We start from the raw sequence: 22,851 nt of genomic DNA on the forward strand, positions 1-22,851 counted from the left end.
AAGGTTATTGAGTGAACAATGAATCATAAAGCTTATTTGTACACCCTAAAACTATCATGTCATTTTCTATCTACATTGTAATGATATATCTCCGTGAATTGACTTGCAATCTTGAAAAAAAGAAAAAGGAAAAGAAGAAGAAGAAGAAGGCCAGTTCCACCACATTATATGGGAGCCAAATCCACCAATGGTTTAGCTCCAATAAAGCCAGAATCTCTAACCGAATGGTTTCTTTTGATAAGATATAGACCTCACCATTATCCTTATATGTCACATCTAATCCAATGCTACAACTATGAGCTGCCCTTTTCTTCTTTCGTTCTTGATTTTAAATTCTATTTTGATTTGTCAATCTAGAAGAATACATAAATTCAGAAAGAGTTTTAATATCGACCATCTTAGAAAAAATATAATCAAATCGGGTTGAAAATATTTGCATCGAACGTATTGAAACAATTTTCGATGATAAAAAGTCTTCACAAACAATAAAAAGATGCCCTTAAGATTATAAGTTATATATATAATATTCAAATGATCATGATTGATTTCTTTACATTAAACTTAAAAAGACTGTACTACAAAACTAATGTCAATCCGCAAATGTGGCGCAATAGTTAAGAGGAGATAAGCAAACAAATTGAGTGGTTTAAATTGATCAATATATCAAAATTTCAATTGGATAGATTCGAAACGGTGGTGTGAGGCCCACAAGAAAAAATGGGTCGTATAATCTATGCCATGGATGTGCCTTTATTTGTAAGGTGTGAATGACAGGGGAAAGAGAATTGTACTATCCTTTTCGTATATAGAGATTAGAGAATCTATAAATTCGTGGTCGTTTGAAGCCACTTACTTCTCAATCATTTGAAAATACAAAAATGTTGTAGTCTTCATTTACTTTCTCTTTTCTTTGTCATTCCGTCGCCACCAAGTGTTCAAATTTTCTGTTTTGCACTAATCCTTACGCTCCAAATTCTGCTTCAGCGTATGATGAAAACTCCACATGTTTTCTTAAATTTGTTGGTGGTGGCTTATCCCATTTCAGTAATTAAAAATCTTCCTCATGCATCAATTCTATTATGACGCAACTCAAATATATAAGTTTAATAAAACCGGTTGGTTCTACTATTAAATATTTAAAAGAAAAATTTCTCATTAAACATGCGAAAATTCAAACCTCTTCTTACCTATGTGAAGTTAAGTAAATTTACCAATACCACCCAACTAATAGTGTGGGATGCCTAAACTATTGATTAAATTAATTGGATGATATCTTTTCTAAAAGAGTGATGATACAACCACAAACTTTTATATAAATTTATCTTGTACAAACTGACGTGGTATTAATTCATTGGTTGAATAAAAATATAAAATAATAAAAATAAATCATGTGGGCTAAGTGATATTTAATTCAACTAATGAATTAATACCACGTCAGTTTGTACAAAATAAATTTGTACAAGAATTTGTGATTCTATCATTACTCTTTCCAAAATATAAATTTACTCGACACTTAAACATTTCTCTAATAGGGAATTATGAAATTAGTACGAACTTTGAAATCTTAGATTACATCTGATAAAACTTAATTATTCCAATAACATCTATTTATTAACCCTGATAAAGTATTTAATTCACTAAAAAATAGATGCTATGAAAGCATTTCTTGGTGCTATAAGATGCTTCATGATGAAGCATCAAGCAAAACAGCTGATCCAATATTTAAAGGTAAGCTTTACCAAAGCAGTAAACACGCCTTCTAATGCCTAGCTTTAATGCTTTTCATTTGCAACTTTAGACATATGATGTTTACTTGGCTTTGGAACCGTTTCCTACATTTCCGGAACAAAGCCAAGGGGCTTCAACAGCAAGAAAGGAAGGGCATCGGGCAAGTAGGCACGTGTAAAAGAACAAGCTTGATCTTGGGACACAAAAAATTTTGTTTGGGTCCGTTTAAACAAACCTTCAATGCTTAATTCACAATCTGCAGCAACAATCAATTAATAGTGTAGCCATGATGTAAATATGCAGATATCGATCCTACTCATCTGAGCCAAGTTCATCTCTTCTTAATGTGGCTTGACAACTGTTATTCATTCTTGTCGTCATGGACAGGCGTTCATCTATTCTTGATGTGGCTTGACAACTGTTCTTCATTCTTGTCGTCATGGACAGGCCTTGCGCGTGTATGATAATGAATAGATGTTCTGAAATTCCACATCAAGATACACTACAACGTACATATTTACATAAATAATCCAGTTCACACAAACTGATAGAACAAGTACAACAACATGGCCTAAAGGGTTTCCCAGTTTCCCTGGTCAGCTACCGACAGCAGGCCCAAAGTACATGCAAACGGGTGGATTGACCCTGAAAATTGAGAGGATTGCAGATGGTATTGTCCAAATACCATCCCCACATATTAGACCCGATGCAACTGCCCCTGCATAATCCTCAGAATCCTTTCGATTGACTAGCTCCCATATGAATAATATCACCGTCCCAACAAACATGTCAATTGCAAAGTACGCTCCAATGTAAAATGGGACTGCCATTGCCATGGGAACAGGAATGAACTGTGAGATTTTTGTCGGAGTTGCATCCCTTAGAAGATTTATAACCAGAGCAGCCACGAAAAACCCACAACATAAGGCCAGGCAGTGCTTGGGAAGCTCCGAAAATCCTTCGATGCCGAGAATGGCCATTTCTCTGAATATGACAGCATATGGTGCTTTGTACGGACCATCAGGTGACCCAATGTCAAAAGCAGTCCAGTACATCCAGAATGTGAGTGGGGCTATGACACAACCCATGGCTGTTCCTAGCAACTGGCTAACAAACATAGACTTGGCTGATGACAGAGTGAGGTATCCTGTCTTAAAATCCTGCATAAGATCAGCTGCAGTGGAGACAATGGACATCATAACCCCACAAGCTGCTAACCCAGCAATAACCCCACCATCGGTGCCAACCAGAGATGCAATGATGAAAAGGCCAATCTTTCCATAAGTTGAAGCCAAGTTCCAGTCTGTAAGTCCCGTGCCATAAGAGTTGCAGAAGGCTAGAGCTGGGGCAATAAGGTATGAGCAGAGAACTAAGTACCACTTGAGAGGTGGAAAGATGGTGGGAATTGTTGCTGTTGATATAGCTGCCAGACCCACATATCCAGAAGCAGCAAACCAGGTAGGTATCCCGTCTTTTAGAAACACAATCTCTCTTTTTTTCTGCTCCAGAAGCAATTTGGAAGTCTCAGTATCTGCCAAAGCATATGCAAGCATAATGATTATCTGTTTTAACTTCTGAACAAATATCAACAACAGAAATCTAACACAATTAAACAATCAAATTGGTTGAATCAGGCAGAAGTTTTGTTTGGGAAAAAAAAAAATTATAACTGGCTGTCAGAAGCTGAAACACTGGGTGCAAATGGTGAGCAGAACTATCTACCAAAATTCACAGATTCATCAAGATTTCACAGATAACGAAGGAACATGTATCCCCACCTTGAATGTCATTGACAAATGGAAGTTTGCTATCTTTGGTGCTTCTGTTCCACATTTCCTTAACAGTTATAGTGATTATCTTTATCAGATTGTAAAGACCATCCCCAAGGATAAGGGAAATAGCTATGAATACCTGCAAAAAAAAAAAAAAACAATTGCAGAAAAAGTAGCTTTAGAGCAGCCAAACAAGAGGAGACTGCTTTGCCAATGCAGAAGTGCAAGAAATAGAGAGATCCAAAACAGAGTAAATGCTTACAGACAATGAAAAAGCAACCTAGGAAAAAGTAAAATACACATAAACAGTAACAGAATTGGATTAGAGGCAATGAAAATGTCTGATTCACCTTACCTTATACCCATAAAGACCTTTAAAATCATTGCTACCAAGGTCAGCTGGATACCAGTCACCAGCATGTTGGGAGATGAAGGGCCAAAGAAAACCCCATGATATGATGGCCCCAAGAAGAACTGAACAGTTGACAATGTGAGGGCAAATAAGACCGCATCCAACATAAGTTGGACTGAAGTCAAAATAAAACCTGTATTTAAAAAAAAGCAACAATATTTAGAATCCCAGGACATCACCAAATAGATAAGATATGCACAAATTTTGACTAATTCACCAGAGAATGAATATTTGAAAGATAATACAAACAACACTTGAGGTAATGGGTATACTCTCTCTCTCTCTCTCTCTTATTTATTTTACTAAAGAACAGTTTTTCTTCATATGGTACCCATATCTGAGTACAGATATTCCATATGAAAACAAATAGACATTTAGGCTAGATCACATTGCTACTGTATCACATAATGGAGTGAAAATTGAGCAAAATAGGACAAAGAAGAAACAAACAAAGGTAATATGAATATGCAATAATAGCACAAATGAAATATAGAGAGAGAGAGAAGTGTGAGGAAAGTAAACCAAATAGATCCTTACGTGTTTTTAAATAGAGTCAAACCAAAGCTCGGAAAATTATCAAATCCACATGAATTCCCAACACCACTGAAGAACCACTTAAAGCAGCTCCAGAAAAAACTTATGCTCAAATATTTTCCAAGGCACCTGACTTGCTTCCTGAAATAACAAAAGAGTAGTAATTAGGAAGAAAGCAATCATTTTATTTTTCTCTTTATTTTAAGGTTCGGTAGGTGGTGAGAGAAGGCTTCAACTTTCCAATAAACATACAACATACCGAAGACTATAACAAACACAACTAAGGGGAAAGTAAGAAGCCATCAATAATTAGCGGGCACTACTTTTTGAAAATTGATAAATATCATGGACTTCCTGTAAGCAAGGATTGTGACACACATTAAAAATTCTTCTTAACTGGACCCTACAAAGTCATTCAATGATCCTTGCAGCCGGACATAACTATTTTAGTAACTATCCCCCATAGTTTTACATAAATTGGAAGTATATCACGACCTAAAAAATAATGAAGAGCATCATGTGAGTAACAAATACCCGGCAAGCTCTGCTCCAGTGTTGGTGTGAAAGCTATTAATTAACATTGCCGTGGCTGTTCCACTGGGATATGTAAGTTTATAATCCAAGATCATAACCTGATACAACACCGATGAAAAGAATGAGAAGTTAATACCCAAGAGGATAAAAAGGCCAATCATGGTGGTGAATCAACATGCTGAGACTGTAATAACATGTTTAAACGGTACTAATATACCAAAATTTATCCAATTTCAATTTCTTATAATAGTTAAAATCAGTTACAACATTTCCCAGGGTAAAAATCCTTTTCACCCAACAAGTCTAATATCATGGGTATAAACAAAGAAAAGAATAGAATAAACTAGATTAAGTCAAACATAGCAGGAAATAATTATAATTAAATGATTGAAAAAGTATGCATGACTGAGTGTATGACTTCCAGAATACAAACAGCTAACAAACTGGACTTCCACTTCAATCCAAACTTATGTTTAGCATTTATAAAAGCATTTTACCATGGTAAGCACTACTAGCAACACTAACGGTGTTGATAATGAAAGTGACAGTGGAAACTACCTTACGGAGTGGAACAAGACTGAAAAGTCCAAGGAAACTGACAACTACTACAAAACCAATCATCCAACCCAACCCTGGGTTCTTGACATCTTCTGCCCGGTTACCAGGGTAATCAGCACCAATTAGTTGATATGTTCTTTCATCCATTGCAAGCAAAGATGAACCGAATCCCCCTGATGGAAGTTGCGTATCCATAATCACATCAAACTCAAGAAGTTCAATAACCAAAAATATAAAATGCAAACAAAAAGACATAGGGTCCATTGAGCCATAGCCCTAACGTGTTTAACACTTGAGGCTGCAACTTGGAAGTTAAGAATGATTTTACCCTTCAGTTGTTTGATGAAAAACTCATATTATTTTTACTATTTTTGTTAAAATTATTAATTGAAAATCCTATTTACCAAAAACTATCGCCTTTTATTTCACAAGTTGAGCTTCTGTTTCACAGCAGTTGCGGCTTGTAAGCCACAGAATCAATTCCTCGAATCGGTCAACGAGTAAACAGATAGAGAAACTCGCGGGTGCATTAAGAAGTACTTTTTTGTCCAAAATGTTTGAAGAGGTACAATTCTACAAGAGCATCTAAAGTCGTTTTCCACTATACGATCTTAAAGCTCCATCTCAAGAAGCACCAATCAAAGACTCCCCTTTTATGACTTTTTTGAGAATCAAACGCAAGTACAAACACCGGTAAATGATTAATTGATTAATAAACACATATTAATTGACTAATCATTACCGCTAAAAGCGAGGCCATAACAAGCTACCACACAAGTTTGAATGACGGTGTTCTCTTGTCTCGTAAAAGGCTTAATCGAAAACCCTAGCTTCGACAAGAAGCTCGTCCACGACTTCACGAGGAAGAAGCCTAACAGTCCCGCGGCAACGTTGAGCGACGGAATAATTCCGACCGTCAGATTGAGCTTGTGCGTGATGATGCAGAAGAGCGTCCCCATAATCGCGCTCGCCACCAGCCCTCTGATCGTTATCTGATCCTTCCATTCCGGAATCGGCTGATCCGCTTCCTCCTCCTCGTCATTAACGGCCGCGATCTTCTCAATCAACGGCTCTGACACTTCTACTTCGGTTCCCATGATTTGAAGATTCCGTTTTGGTTTCTCCTTCTAAATGTTACGACTGTTCGAGGGTATACTACCGGCGGATACACGTGTTTTTAGGAATGCTATGGGATTTGCGTTTTTGCAAATAAGGGCATATTTGTTCTATTTTTAACAAATGGGTCCCTAACCCCTAAATAATTTGATCCTTTCAGCTTCAGACAGACGGCAGACCAATTTCTTCACGGCATAAAATATGTGAAAGTACGTACAATTAAGCATTAATACGTTATTGCTCCCCTTTGCATTGGGGTGTGGTGTGTGGATGAGACAGCCAGCAAGCTCTCTAGATGATTGCGTTGAGCACTTCGATGTAAAATACCGACCTTTTAGTTAGCTGGTCGAGTGAGAGTTTGACACGTGTTACCCGCGGGAATTGCAGTGATCAGTTTTCGTCGTTTTTACAGTTATTCGATTATGCCTTTGTGGCAATGGGACGCAGCCAAGTAGAAGTAATGTTTTTTTTTTTTAATTCAAATTATAAATAATTCTGATATTTTTATCTTGAGTAATAATGCTATCTACTTCAGGAAAAAAAGAAAGTGCAATAATGTTATCAATTATTGTAAAAAAAAATAATATTATCAATTGAAATAATAGATATATATATATTTTTATGGTCAACATAGCAAAAAATATAAAAAAAAAATACTAGCATTCTAGGTGATATTACTCATCACGATGCGGAGCAGTTGACCAAACCAAGAGAATTTTCAAGCAAATGGTCCTATCAATTCATCAAATGAATATTTTGAGAACCATAAAATGCCAACGTTTATTTCTAGAATTTTGGTGGGTGTAATTGCAATGTTTTTTAAAATCGATCTAAGGTAGACAATTATTTGTCATTTGCTCACTGGTATTCCGTATTCATGTTGAGGGCATAAATTTGAATTTATATATAGTTCACTTTCACCCTTTGATAAAGGTAAATTTCTTTTCGTATATTAGTGGGACTAGTTTTTGAAATTAATACTTAATGCTCCTGCGTAGATTTCGGTTTGACAGTTAAATTGAAAATATTTTTCTATGAAAGATACCGATTCAAAAGGGCACCTTCGTCAGTTGGGTTTCCAGGATGGTTACAATTGGGCATACATTTAGGTTCAATAATGGGCCTGCCTCCAAGACAACTTATCTAGACAATTTCGATTGAGAAAACGAGAACTTAAAATAGGGCTATTTTCAGAAACTTCCTCTGAAGTTTGATATAATTACACTTAGATGGCGAGTTTGATTGTATTCTCACTTAGCTCTCCTGCCGTTAGTATACATACGGTTTGACCATTAGTTGACTTATAAAATTATTAAAATATCCAAGCCACTTAAACCAAGCCCAAGATTTTGCGCCAACAACTTCATACGGGTGCTTTTACCAATGAGTGTGTTTATAGACAAAAATAGGGTACCATACATTTACCTCATCTTCTCTCCAAATTCAACCTAGGTCTTGACTTTTCCGGCAACAATCGACGGTGGGTGGATGGGCTTTTGACAGCAAGTTGATCTCCGGCAGCACGTGGCTCTACCTCCGCCATTTTGGCCGCAATATTTCTCCCTAGTTACTGGTAATCTTAGCTATGCTTATATTGCAAACTCCTTTTGTTTCTCATTTTAACATAAAAAAAAATCACCATGTTCATTTTCATGTTCATGTGCTTTTTTAAAAAATTTTTTGTGAGAAAGTCTATCTTTAATACGAATGAATCTCTCTCGTCTTTCCCCATCACCTTTCTCTCTCTGGAAAGGCTTTTTCCTCACTCCATTATCTTTTAAAAAACATGTAGAGACAAGAGCAATTAAGTAAAATACACATATATTGTTGTTTTTAATGTATAATATAAAGTAATAAAATATTGTTTTTGTATTTCATATATAAATAAATAAATATTATGACACAAAAAAGCAAAAATAGATTGCTCTCCCCATTTTGGCCGCATTTTCCAAAAATCATTACAGCTCTTGGTACTATGACTCTCCTCCGTCTATATATTCTTCACACAGTACACAATACTTGCTTCCCCCCATTCTCCATTAATCAGTTAATTTATATGATTTTAATATTTGTTTTTTTTTTAATTTTACAGGAAAGGAATAAACATTTTTTCATGCCCATTTGCTCTCTCAACTAATTACTACTGTAAGTACTCAATATTTAAACTAAAAAGTTGAATTGAACCAATCTCTTCCTTCCTTTTATATAAATAATTTTTCTTTTACTTTTTTAACCATATTTATTTATACCGAAATGAAATGAAACGATATTGATAGATGAGTGTAAGATTGATTAATGATAGATGAGTGTATAAATGATTATAGATGAGTATTAGGATTGATTGTAGTGTAAATATAAAAAACGGTTTAATTAAATTGGTAGGTAAAAAATGGCATATGAGGTGTTCGACAAAATGCCTATTAGGGTTTGTTTGTCTAATTTTAAGTAGATTAAGTAGAATGGCACATTAATGCGAAGACAAATTTTGTAAGCTCATCATGTAGCACGACAAATCTGTGAGAAAGGGTTTAAAACGACATTTACCAATTCTGCAAAATCACGCACGTGACAGGGCCCATTGAGCGTGAGAGGGGCACAGAAACGTGTGCGCGACGGGCGCTAAAACGCGCGTGCGACGGGCACTGAAACGTGCGCGCGACGAGCGCAGTAATGCACGCGTGACAAGCACTCGTCGCGCGGGCAACAAGTGTTGAATGTTAGAAAATGTATATTTATAAAAGAGAAAATCGTCATTTTACACTTCAAGTTTTACTAACACCCTTACTTTTATGTATTTAAACTTCTTGTCATTTAATTATGTGTGTTGTATTATAATTAAGTATTTTAGGGGTATCATAGTTATTTCACAATGAACGAGAGATCAGACGGCAAAACGAACATCACTTTTGAACTCAGGACGGTTGAAAACCTTAGGAGGAGCATAAAAGAAAAAATGACACTGTTCACACGTACAGTACTATTCACATGTACGGTAATGTCTACATTACTGTTCATGATACTATTCACATAGACGGATCGATGACGTGGCATTAATCGATGATGTGGCATTGACTGATGAGGTGTCACGATCTTGTTGGACTAAAATTCTTATGCACTGTTGATCGATGACGTGGCAGCATATCAGTGGACCAAAAATCTCGCGTACAATACATGCGTTACACAGGATTATTTTCAACCAAACCGCGTCACTGTTCAAGCCGGGTCAAACCGTATTACTGTTCAAACCGCGTGGTCAAACCGCGTACTGTTGACTGATGACGTGGTGCAATCCTGAGCGTCCGAAATATTTTTGATCCGATGGTCATGATTTACTCAATGTATCTATAAAAAGGGGGCTCTCCCCCCTAATTTGATATCTCTGAATCCATTTTTGGACTCCATTTTCTGTAATTCCTTCTCCATCTATTATTTTCTACGTATTTTAATAAATTTCCATTTTGCCCTTAGTTCAATTATGAGTAGCTAATTTTCTTTCAAGCTTGGGTTGAATGTGAAGTCTCAACATATGTCATGGGCTTTATTTGGTAAATTTACTTTTTCTTCCCCTCTAATTTTTGTGGATGATTTGACTTTTCGTTGACAAATAATACTAATCTTGTCTAAATATTGCCTTAGTTTCACCGACTCTCTAATACAAGGTTATTATTATTTGGCACGATAAGCCCTTAACATCATATTGATTAGAGTGTGGTTCATGAGGTGTGGATACCCCCCTCATGATTTAATTGGCACTAATAAGAAATATTTAGCCCATGGTGCATGTTGATATGGATCCAAATACCCAAGCGCTACAATTATTATAGTTTCCACTTTAATTTAATTCTGCCATTTCAATTCAAATATTAGGATATTCCAAATCATCTTTACCATAAATCCAATTACCCTTATAGAAAATTAATTCTACATATAATTAAAATCTACCTCCTCGTGGGATCGACACTCGTCACCATTAATCTGTTCTATAATAGATTCGTGCACTTACGAGTTTAATAAAATTTGCACAACAACAAGCACTCGTCGCGCGCGCAACGAGCGCAGTAATGTGCGCGCAACGAGTTCTATCGCACACGCGACAAGCGACCATTGCGCGAGCTTTGTTGCGCTGTCGCGCGCATCGCATTTTATGTGCCCATTGCGCGCGTGACATGCGGCCATTTATTTTTAATTTTTGGTTTAAGTTTCTTCTAAAGGAACATGAGGTGATGGATTTTAATGGTAGTATTTTTATTTGTCGCATGAAGTGTGACAAGCTTGTCATACAAAATTGTAGAAAGATGTTTATGTGTTTATTTGTAATATTTTGAGCTATGATTTTGATTAATGAATAAAAAATTGGATTTGTAGATATAATGGCCAAGAAGCAGTGGTCTAAGCGTAATCCACCCGGTCCAAGAAAGGAACTAGGCAAGATGAAGATTCCGGCATCGGAACATTTCCCCGGGCGTATTACAAATACCTCTAAATTTGGAAATATCATGGAAACCATCAAGAGGAAGTTGACAAGACAACAATTAAGATTATTCAAGAAAGACGTTTTTGGCCAGTTCGCAAAGATGGATGCCTATGTCTTCAGTGGCGCAATTGTGCACAACGTATTACTTAGGCAAGTAGTACATGATAAGCATGATGAAGATTAGATGTGGTTTGAATTTTGTGGCCAATTAGCACGATTATCGATCGGTGAGTGGTGTTTAGTTACTGGACTTAAGTATGGTGTATACGACATACACGGAAAAGCAAAGGTTGAGGTACAACACATGTTACGTGATTTGTACTTTGATGGTGATCTAGGAGCGAACCTTAAAGAATTTGACGCAAGATTTGAGGATTTGAACTTTAATGACATGGACGATGTTGATGCGCTAAAGATCGCGCTGTATTATTTTGCAGATTGAGTGCTTAATGGTAGAAAAGATGAGCGTAAACCAAATTCAAAGTTGCTACACGAAGTCGATGATCTTGAGTACTTTAAAAGTCTTCTATGGGGTCGTTCCTCTTGGCAAACTGTATACGACAGTTTGGATACCGCGCTGAATAAAAAATAAGAGCTTTTCAAGGATTTTAGTATTAAAGAAGTGAAGTACAACATTTATGGCTTTTGTCCTGGGGTGTAGATGCGTTGAAAAGACAAAAAGTTATGCTTGTTTTGTTCTGTACTTTATAATCATTAGGGTTTTTTTGGTTCCAAAATTTATATTTTCACTCGGTACAAGCTTGGTTGTTCGAAGTAAGTGAAGGGTTTCTAAATGAAAAGTGGGCCATCAAAACCAAAAAGAAGAGTCCGCGTATATTGAAGTGGGAAGGTGTTTCATCCATAAGAATATGTTTTACTGAGATGTATAAGTTTTTCAACGACAAGACTCGTATTGTAAGTATTACATATATTGTTACATTGGTTGCGAAGATTTATTAAATTATAGATAGTTCGGTTTACAAGAAATTTCGATTTCTTTATGCACAGGGAGTTGTTAAACAAACTCTCAATCTAACCACGCACGAGAAGGACTCGCTATTGTGAAAAAGCGTGCAAGCTTACACAAAACGAATCCCACATTGGGTGTATAATGTAATAAAATTATTGAACTTAGTTATAACGTTATGTTACCAATCTCGAACTGTTGCAAGTTGTATAATTTATTTTCGTTATTTTCGCTGCAGCATCAACCCAACATGTGCGTGTTGCCCATCAAAGAGGACAAAAATAAGACACCAGTTGGTGATGAATATGAAGCGGATGCTGAGCCACCTGTTCACGACAAATATAAAGTCGACGACTCGCATGATGTAGAGGTTATATGCTATTTTCAACATTTTAACTATTTATTTCACGAAAATGTAGGATTTAATAAATTATACATAAAGTTTTTTTTTTCTATGGTCACAGACAAGAGCAAAGCTTTCCCATGATGATGTTATCTGTCGAATAGAGAGGATTGATTGTTCGATTATTGACATGAAAGAAATGATGAATACGATGTTGTCGGAAGCTCCAGCTGAGTGTAAGGAGCAGAGACAATTTAGAAAAGAACAGAGAGAGTTTAGACAAGAGAAGAGACAATTTACGAAATCTGTTACGAGATTTATTAATTCATATATCGGCAATTCATTCAATCGCTCTTACAATAATACCCCAATGAGTAGCTCTTACACGGTAAGCTATTTAAATAGTTGTTCCTTTTGGTTGACTACATTGTAACTACAATATTTGATAATAACAGTTTTTTATTGTTGATAGGCCCCTAACGATGTTGGAGATCAATATGAGCACACCCCAATGTCATTGTATAGATTATATGGGGACTTAAACGATGACAGCACGCAAATCCTCAAGGAAGCACATCCCAACATTAGCAAATTTGGCCGTCCATATAGGACGTCAAATGTCCTTGGAAGTCCATACTTACACACTTACAAGCGAGTAAGGGGCATTAAGAGTCTCCCTACCGCAGAGCCGACGAATGGCGAGATTGACGAAAGGATGATTGTCGATATCAATCCACTTAGAGGATTGGATGATCTGACACTATTTCATGAGTTTGAGCAATGACTTGCTGGTAACGTTGCAGTTGATCATTAGATCCGTCAATCGATGCAATTTTATAGAACATTGTTGGGGAAAGACTCAATGAGGTGGCTAGGTGACGAGGTAATTATTGTTAATCTTTATTTAATTTACTTATGATTACATTAAGTTGGTTGTTCGACATATGTATTTGCCACGTGCAGCATATCCATGAATACTACCGGTTGATAAGTGAAAAGCAGAAGCAATATCCAAATGCCTTGTATCAACGTTGCACGCATATGGATGCCTTTTTTTGGGTAAGAGACTTGCTGTTCTAATCATCGATTTACTACCTTATACTAAAATATAACATTGAGATATTTGATTGCGATGAATTTAATAGGTTTTTTTGAAGGCTCAGTGGAATAACGGTGATTGTGATCTACATTTATTAGATTATACCAGGCTCAACACCTACATTGATGGCCGAAAAGACATGAAATCAAAACTGTTTGCGGACATTGATATGGTGTGTGTTCCTACATGGTTCAATATAGTTCTGTTAATAATAATTTCAAGATTTTATGATATCTTAACATTGGATAAGACTTCTTATGGCCATCTACAAGTTTTAATTCTAATTAATTTGGAAGACAACCATTGGATTGTAGGTCGGGTAGACTTTCGGCGCAAGCAGATCTCTATCTATGACTCAATGAAGGAGTTTCGCGAGGACAAAACGTATGGTAAGCTATTGAAGCCACTTTAATTTATCTTTCCCCAATGGCCGGAAGTTGTTGGGTTTTACGACATCCGACCAAACTTACATAGTGCAGAACCCTGGAAACTGGTGAGCGTTGAGGATGTGCCTCAACAACAGCCCGGAAGCGGCAATTGTGGGGTATTTATGTTAATGTTTACAATGTACGTAATGTTCAAGCTACAATTAATTATTGAATCTTGTGTCGATCGAACTTCCATTCATATATTTAAGATTGTTATTATGTCTGTTTTGATACCTTGTGTTAATGAGTTGATTGTTGCTTGGTGAAAATCAAGAGTTGCCTTCTTTTTGTAATTTCATTGAGATGTTGGTTGGTGAGAATCTGTGTTGTGTTATAGGTTGATAGTAGCTTGTGTCAAATATTGGTGGTTTGGTTTTTTTTAGCAAAATTGAATCCCTTATTGGTGGAGACTGGTATAGTCTGTTGCTGAGAGAAGTAAATTATGTTTTTGTAGTTTTTTATTTCACTTCCAGGCAAACATCTTGTAATTTGGGGAGACAACATTTATCTATCGGGAGACGAGCAATTGTTGCTCGAACTTTTCAGACAAGCAATTGTCGCACAGGAGACAACATCTTGTCTCCCCAAATTACAGAATGCTTGGCTCGAAATTACAGAAACAAATTTTCTGTAATTTGGGGAGACAACATCTTGTCTCTCCAAATTACAAAATGTTTGGCTCGAAATTACATAAACAAGTTTTTTGTAATTTGGGGAGACAAGATGTTGTCTCCCCAAATTATAGAATGTTTGCCTGGAGGTGAAATCAAAAACTACAAAAACATAATTTACTTCTCTCGGCAACAGACTATACCAGTCTCCACCAAACCACCAATGTTTTACTTGTCTAATGAAATAATAACTAAATTCGAATCCATCAAGTTGTTTGTCACCCAACTGGCAACACAAATAACAATATTTTAATTTGTGCCGAGACCTCGAAACATTAATATCAGTTAATTGAATTGAAAAATAACACTAACAAGAATGACACCATCACTTAAATAACAGTCACATGTGCATTTCCTCAGCTTACAATTGATCACAATCACAATTTGACTGAATTTCATCAGCCTATACATCTAGCAGTCACCCATATACACAAAAAGAACAAAAATAATAACTACACTAACAGTGTACCATGATAGCTGAGTTATACTTTATACATGGCATTATCACTATGTTAGTATCACATAGATACAAAATATACAAAATATACAAAAACTCAATCTTGTGCATATGATTGAGTAGAAAAAGATGATACGACATCTCAATTGCCTTGCTCGTACTGAAAATGTGTTGTATCATCAGATCCCTCAAAAGAATGTATTGTATGGGATTAGTTCGGGTGCTGCTATCTTTACAAAAAATGTGACATTTGTGCTACTGACATGCTGCTGAATGCACTGTACTTCATACTTGTTACTCTTCAGTTACTTGTTCTTCAATTGTAAATATACATAATTAGAAGATTATCTAATTTTCATGTATATATTATTTCATCATTTTAAACAAAATATAAATTAGATTATTAAGATAATACCATGTCCAATGACACTGGACTGAGTTGACACCATGTTTTCAGTAGATGCAGCACTTGAAGCAATGCCATCATCAACATACTTTGAACCAGAGCAATAACTTTTTCCCTATATATATATAAGTATTAGTGGTTGATAAGTTGAAGGGTAAATATTAATGCATAAAAATAAACAACAAAATTGTAATCACTCACCTTTGATGAATTTCGCTTTAGTTCCGTTTTCTTCAACTTCAAACACTGCATAGGTGTCTTACAACCCCTCTTATTGTGGCCCCACTGAGCACATCTCGAGCAGATCTACTGATAATTAGTGGTTGAAGATTATTGTGCAGAAGTAGAGGTCATTTACTCTCATCAGGCACTGGATATAATTGGTGAGAATAAGTGTTCTGAAATGATGTTTTCTTCAACAACGGGTGGACATAGTCATTCACGTTGAATCTCATGGCATCAATGCAACAAATTGCATGTTTGCAAGGTAGCCCTGATATGTCCCACTCATTGCAATCACAATGTTTTCCTAACAAATCTACAACAGTCCTCTTGGACACATCTTCCATGACCTCAAATGTCTGGTTGTGACCAAATATCACAGTCAATGATCTAGCCGCCTCTTTTTCTCTTGTAACTCTCCTCCTCACAACTAGAGGCAACTCATCCTACCAAGTGAGAACTTCTTGTTATCTCGTGTGAATGAAGGTCATTATTTTCCTCCTAATTTCTTCAAGCATTCGGAGGATCGGCATGCCTCTATAATTTTTTATCCAGTTGTTGAAAGACTCGGACATGTTATTAGTGACATGGTTACTTTTAGCATGGGCAGGGAAACAATGCTTCGCCCAACAAACCACTAGTATTTGCATCAATCAATCATGTCCAGTGGGACTGATTTTATTCAACTTAACCATATATCTCCTGAAATCATAAACATTTGCACTTTTATACATTTGCCAGAATGGTTTTTTAAGCAAAACACTAGGAAATTTTTCTTTGAAGTTAGCATAAATGTGTCTGCAACAGTATCTTTTCAAAGCATGAGGAAAAACCTTATCTAATGCATTCAGTATCCCATTCTGTCTGTCACTCATAAAATACAAACCTTCCTCATAATTGCAGCCTATTTGTTCATACAATTTCTCCATAAAATACACCCAAGACTCTGTGTTTTCATTTTCTACTACACATATGGCCAATGGGTAAATGTCATAATTGGCATCCACACTAACTGTAGACAACAACACTCCCTTATAAGGTCCTTTTAGAAATAACCATCAATGCCTATGAATTGCCTACAACCCCCAAAGAATCCCCTTCTGCTTGCGTCAAAGAACACAAAGAATCTCCTAAAATAAGGATCCACGCCACCCCCTAATCAATCTTCATCTAATGATACAATGGATCTAGGATTCGAAGAAAGTATGACATGCATATACCTGAATAGTTTGGTGTAGCTTGCTTTATGATCTTGTCACAACAGTTCTAATGCCTTGTTTTTTGCCCAATATAGCCTTTGATTGCAGCAAGTTATCCTATATCTTCTGAACAGTTCTGATGCAATGACATCAATTGGCAGTTGAGTATTAGCCCTAAACAGATGAAGAAAGGAAATAGCTATCCATGTTGATGTTGCTTCGTAATTCTCGTTGTTTTTTGCACAAGTATGCTCTTAACAGTATGTCTTGATCTGAAAATGGCCTTTATTCCAGTTAGGACTAGCATGTAGCCTCCAAGTACATCTTGTAGTAGCGCACATAAGTGTAACTCTTGAATTTTTATTCTTTACTCTTTCTAATATGAATGCATTTTTTATTGCATACACCTTCACAACATTCCTGAATTCATCTACATCTTTGAACAATTGACTCGGTTTAAGTACAATATTTTCACCATCGACTGCAAACTCAAAACCACATGAGTTTCCCTCATATCGACAACAAACTTTGTTCGCAGCCTCATCATCGGTTTCATCTGAATCACAACAACTATCATCACCAAATTGGTAGTCATCTAACCCATCATCAAGCGCAGTGCCAACAACTTCATTAACCTCTCATTCGCTATCAGCGTGAGGCAAATCATTTTCAATATTATAATATGTACATTCATCTGCAAACACATCTCCATCGTCATTTGCTGCCATAATCTCAAGAGAATCTTCTATTGCCGTCATTTGCTCAATGTGAACCTCATCATTCAAATTAGGGAGAGCAAACTTATTCTCATCCGCCAAGTCAAACCAGTCTATTTCAACTGGCCTTTCGTCTCTATCATATGTGAATAAGCACACGTTAATAAGTGAAAATAAAGTAATAATTATGAATAATAATAATAATAATGACATTACTAAACAACAACAACAACAGTTACAATAATAAAGAAAAATAATGATAATAGTAATACATTTTAATATTTTTGATGTGACATGCCTGTCACCTATAAAACAAAAACTGAGTTCGTGCGACAGAAATTATCGCACGGGAGACAACACTTGTCGCCCAAAAATACAGAATGTCTGTATGTGAGACAAGAGCATGTCATCGCTCAAAAACAATGTTTCACTTGTCGCCAAAAAATGCTATATGTCGCTTAAAAAAACAAAAATTGCCTTCGTGCGACACAAAACTGTCGCACATGAGACATCAAACTGTCACACAAAAACACAGAATGTATGTGCGACAAGAGCATATCACCGCACAAAACACAAAAATAATATTTTTGTGCGACAAGAGTTGTCCCTCGTGCGACAAATTTGTCGCCTAAAAACACAAAAACTGAATATGCGCGACATCAGTTCATCGCACGTGCGACAACAATGTCACCCAAAAACACAGTTTGTATTAGTGTGACAAGGACTTGTCGCACCTGAGATATTCTTGTCGCCCAAAAACGTAGGAACTGTGTTTCTGCGACAGGAACACACAAACACTGCAAATTCATAAACATATCAACTTAAGCAAACTTTGGCGGGAAAAATAAAAATTACAGCTAAGACTCCTTCTATTTTACATACCCATTTGCATAACAATAATAAATTATTGGCTTTATATGCCTTATTCTAGTATGTATTGTGTAAATCACAAACATAAAATAACCAATAATTAAATTTTTTCAACTCATGGCCACATATGGCTGAACTCATTCTCCTTTTAATCAATTTTTCCACCACCAACCCATGAACAAGACAAATCAAACACAACCATCAACCATTTATAAAATCTCCAAAAATAAAAAAAATCAAAGATATTTAAAAATTTTAGACTTTGATAAAGTAACTAACTGTTAACATGAATATGTTAATAATATTGATTTTGATGACAACAAACTTTAAATGGTTTTTGATTAAAATATTTGAGCTATTCCTTAATAAAACGAAAGCCTTATAATCATTCCAATCATATTCATAAAAGATGGACTTTCAAATTAGAAAATGATTCTTTGCAAAATTTGGTTTAAAATGTGATTCAAGAAATAAACGATTAACCGATTAAAAACAGAGAGCTACATATTACCTAAGCTCTAACCGATTAAGAAAAATGGAAAACACAAAAAGCTGGGAAGGCTACTGGAACTTAACGGTGAACCGTTTATTTAAACGGTTAGCCGATAAAATCCAGAATTGAAGGTTGTACTCTTCTGGCACCGTTTAACAAAACCGGATAAGGCTAAATTATTTTGCAGGTTATTGGAAACAAACGGTGAACCGTTTATTACAAACGGTTAACCGATACTATCCAGAGAGGTTACTTCATGCAAATCCTTAACCGTTTAATGTAAACGGATAACTGATATTCATCTTGCAGGTCTCTGGAATTTAACGGCGAAAAGGTAAACTTAAACGGCAAACCGTTTATTTAAAATTTGGCCCAACGGTAACTTTTGACCAGCCTAAACGGTGAACCATCAATGGTTAACGACGAACCGTTTTCGGGCAGACAATTTGTAACGGCTAGTTTTTCAGCTCTAACTATAAATAAGCTCATTCAAATTCAAACAAGATTCATCACAACACGACCATTGAGTTTATATTCGAGAATACAATCTTCATAAAGCTTTAAAACACATTCTTGCTTCATCTATTCACACATTGGACATTGATTTGTAATATTAAATATTGTGTGAGAGAAAAACAAATTTTAATCTTCTACTTTGAGTGATTGTAAGTGTTGGGATACACTTGGGTTAAGAGATTGGGGATAATCTCTTGTTGTAAAGGTTCATTGACATCTTGGAAGTCAAGTGTAAGCATTTGAAGCCTTAGAGGCTTATTTAGTGAAATCCTCAAGCTCGGAAAGCTTGGAGGCGTGGATGTAGGCGAGGTTGGCCGAACCACGTAAAAATCTTCGTGTTTGAATCTCTCTTTCCTTATCATTTTATATTGTAATTGATTTAATTGTTATTCCATTAAATTCATTTTAGATTTGCATGATAATTTGTTTTAGAATCTAATAATTTTTAGAATCTCAATTCACCCCTCCTCTTGGGTTGCATACTTATATTTCACTAACCTCTTACAAACTCCAATAACAGTGGCATATTCTGACCGCCATTGATCGTCACCGATCGGTGGCCTTCTCCGACCACCCATGTTTTTCTTCTTCATGGGTTATGTATGCTCTTGCTGTATATTTCTTTTTGTTCCAAATGAGAGTAGGGGAGTGGAGTGAAAATTGTGAGAGAATGTCATCCATTGCTTTTTTGTGCTGGGGAAAGAGAAGAGAAAGAGAAATTCACTCTTTTACACAATGGATGTTGTGTCTAGTCGGTTAATACAATTTTCCAATAGATTTTAAACCATTTTTTATTATTATTTGATTTTTTAATAATTTCACCTTATCTTTTACATTTTTATCCTCGTCAACTAACAGTCAAACCGTATGTATACTAACGACAGGGGAGGTAAATGAGAATACAATCAAACTCGCTATCTAAGTGTAATTATATCAAACCTCAGGGGAGGTTTATGAAAATAGCCCACTTAAAATAATAAAACATCACGCATACGAAAACATAAATTCTTTAAGGCCATTGGGACTGGTTAGAGCATCTCAATCTTTCCATTTAGAATCACAAATGCAATTGAATTAACCAGCCAAAATTCTTTGCATTTCCTGGCGAATATTGAAAATATTTTCAATTGCATCCTGATTTGGGTCCACTAAATTATTACAAAAAAAAACATAGTATCGAACATACAACGATAATTGCCGGCATGGCCATCACATTACTAGTACTGCTGCAGTACAAAGTCCAGAGTTTTTTTTAGGCGTGCGTTCGTGTCAAAAACCATATGGGAAAGCCCAGTCAAATTTATCTGTTTCCACGTGAAATTCAGGTGTTCACGGTCTAACCATCCAATTGAGTCACAAAAGACCACACTCAATGACTCGAAAATTTAGCTGGCCATGCGTTTGTCTTAATGTATATCTTTAGCAAGTGACCCCACTCAATGGCTCAAAATCTAGCAGGCCATGCGTTTGTCTAAATGTAGATTTTAGCAAGGGGTGAGTGATTCTATTGTCTCTAGTCCGTCAAAGTTCAAAGGAGGGTAATATCACGTCCTGCGTTTTCTAGCTGCTTGTTGGCTAGCTAAAAATGAGGATCCCATAACAACTACCTCACCATCTACATTCTAAAGAGAGTGAGTGTAGATGGATTTGGCAAAAAAAAGAAAAGCTTGTGTATCGCCTTAATCAAAATTGCAACCATGGAGTAAAGAAGATGCTCGAAACAAAATTCCAAACAAAATCTGTTCACGTAAAAAGATCTATCAGATCAAAATGGAAGTAGATTGTCAGTAAAGTGAAAAAGCAGAAGCACAGTCAATAAATGAATGAAAGTTGCTGTTTCAGAGAGCAGCAACGATGCAACTGAACTCTGGAGTTTTCATCGAATATACACAGTCCCATAGAATAGAAGACACTGAATAAACTACTCAAAGGTCATGCTAGCTATATCTAACTCCTAGAGTATCATAATTATGCTTTGCTTAAATATAATACTCAGCATGCATGAACATTATGCTGATGTTGGTTGGAAGAAAGAATTATTGCCTGCAAACAGTGACCATACATGTTGCAAATATATAACTATTAAAACTACCTTGATGCTCTATCTGCCAGGACTCAAAAAAGCAGAGTAGATGATTTGTCACGAGTCATCATCCACGTGTACATCATTAAACAACATCATATGACGTTAATTGCATTTATTAATAGCAAATGAAAGTTCAGGAAATTTTATTCAGTTACCAAGATTCCAGATTAGAAATGGTAGGTTAATGAGATTACAGTTGCATGATGAGTATTGATAAGCACAACTCATTAGAATATTGAAACACGGAGCACAAAAGTACACTTATGTTTATCAAAACTACTCACTTGAAGAAAGGTTTCTCAAGTTGAAATGCTTGGGTGGATTTTGTCCCTATGCTTACAACAGCTTCCTCCTTAGCTTAATGCAACTTCCATTGATGCTCGTGGGACATGTTTATAAATCAGGGCCAGCAACCCAGATCTAAGTGGGCTCCTCATTAGAAGAATTCTATACATGGCAATGTCGGTACTTTGAGAAGACAAGCTTCTATTGCTGAAAGATGTCCTAGTCATGCCTGCGACAAGTGTACAATTGCATGATGAGCAACAGGACAAATCATAGCCTAATGGCTTTCATAGCATCACAACATGCAAAGCAAAATCAATCTCTGGAAGTAAAAATAGTGACGTTTCTTGAGATGATTGGGGGGAAAAAACCAAAAAGAAATTAATTGCTTTTATTCCAGAACCTGCATGTCGAGAATATTTCAAATTAATATGCACAAGTACTTGTGCATTCGACTCTGCATTTTCTGCTTAATACTGTGAGATAAAAGAACAAGATTGCATTGCAGCTCTTTCAGAACAGGAAACAATTAGGACAACAAAAACTTCTCAGGTACTTCTGATGAAGCCTACCGCAACATGACAGAAAAGACGGACGTAAGGAAATATGACCTTAAAGATATTTCAGAATTGTATTAACTATAAAGACGTTAATTTATTAATTTAAATAAGACACTCAAACATAACTACCTACAACACAACCCAGAAAAAATAGCAAAAAAATTGCACCAAAACTGTCAGTTAAGAACACCTGAGATTTACGTATTCTTTACTATGTTATGGAGTTTCTAAAGTATGGTCACAGAGATAAGAACACAAACAAAGATGACTAATTCAAGAAAGGAACAACAACAGAGAATATCATAGATGCTTAACTCAGCTCCCAAGGCCAGCACTTGCAACGGCTCCCCCATTAACTTGTACAGATAACAGATACTTGGAAGAGGCAACAAATTGCGACAAATG

At 36.0% G+C, this 22,851-nt stretch overlaps 1 protein-coding gene across 1 annotated transcript; it reads right to left on the reverse strand.

The window, feature by feature from the left end:
• Positions 1–2,189: 2,189 nt before the first annotated feature.
• Positions 2,190–6,928, reverse strand: LOC102617824 (probable metal-nicotianamine transporter YSL6). The gene is made up of 7 exons (XM_006470033.4): positions 6,281–6,928; positions 5,539–5,711; positions 4,981–5,078; positions 4,450–4,587; positions 3,856–4,045; positions 3,507–3,639; positions 2,190–3,259 (listed from the first exon to the last, which is right to left on the reverse strand). The coding sequence occupies exons 1-7, from the start codon at positions 6,633–6,635 to the stop codon at positions 2,325–2,327; spliced, it is 2,022 nt and encodes a 673-aa protein (XP_006470096.1). The 5' UTR covers positions 6,636–6,928; the 3' UTR covers positions 2,190–2,324.
• Positions 6,929–22,851: the final 15,923 nt, after the last annotated feature.

The sequence above is a fragment of the Citrus sinensis genome, chromosome 2 (genome assembly GCF_022201045.2).
Source record: "Citrus sinensis cultivar Valencia sweet orange chromosome 2, DVS_A1.0, whole genome shotgun sequence".
NCBI classification, from domain to species: Eukaryota; Viridiplantae; Streptophyta; class Magnoliopsida; order Sapindales; family Rutaceae; genus Citrus; species Citrus sinensis.

Excerpts from the sequence above, each read along its gene's own strand:
- LOC102617824 (XM_006470033.4), bottom strand. The coding sequence starts at position 6,635 with ATGGGAACCGAAGTAGAAGTGTCAGAGCCGTTGATTGAGAAGATCGCG. Across the intron at positions 5,712-6,280 it reads TTATGGCCTCGCTTTTAGCG|GGGGATTCGGTTCATCTTTG; the intron begins GTAATGATTAGT and ends AACTTCCATCAG. Across the intron at positions 3,640-3,855 it reads AAGGTCTTTATGGGTATAAG|GTATTCATAGCTATTTCCCT; the intron begins GTAAGGTGAATC and ends TTTTTTTTGCAG.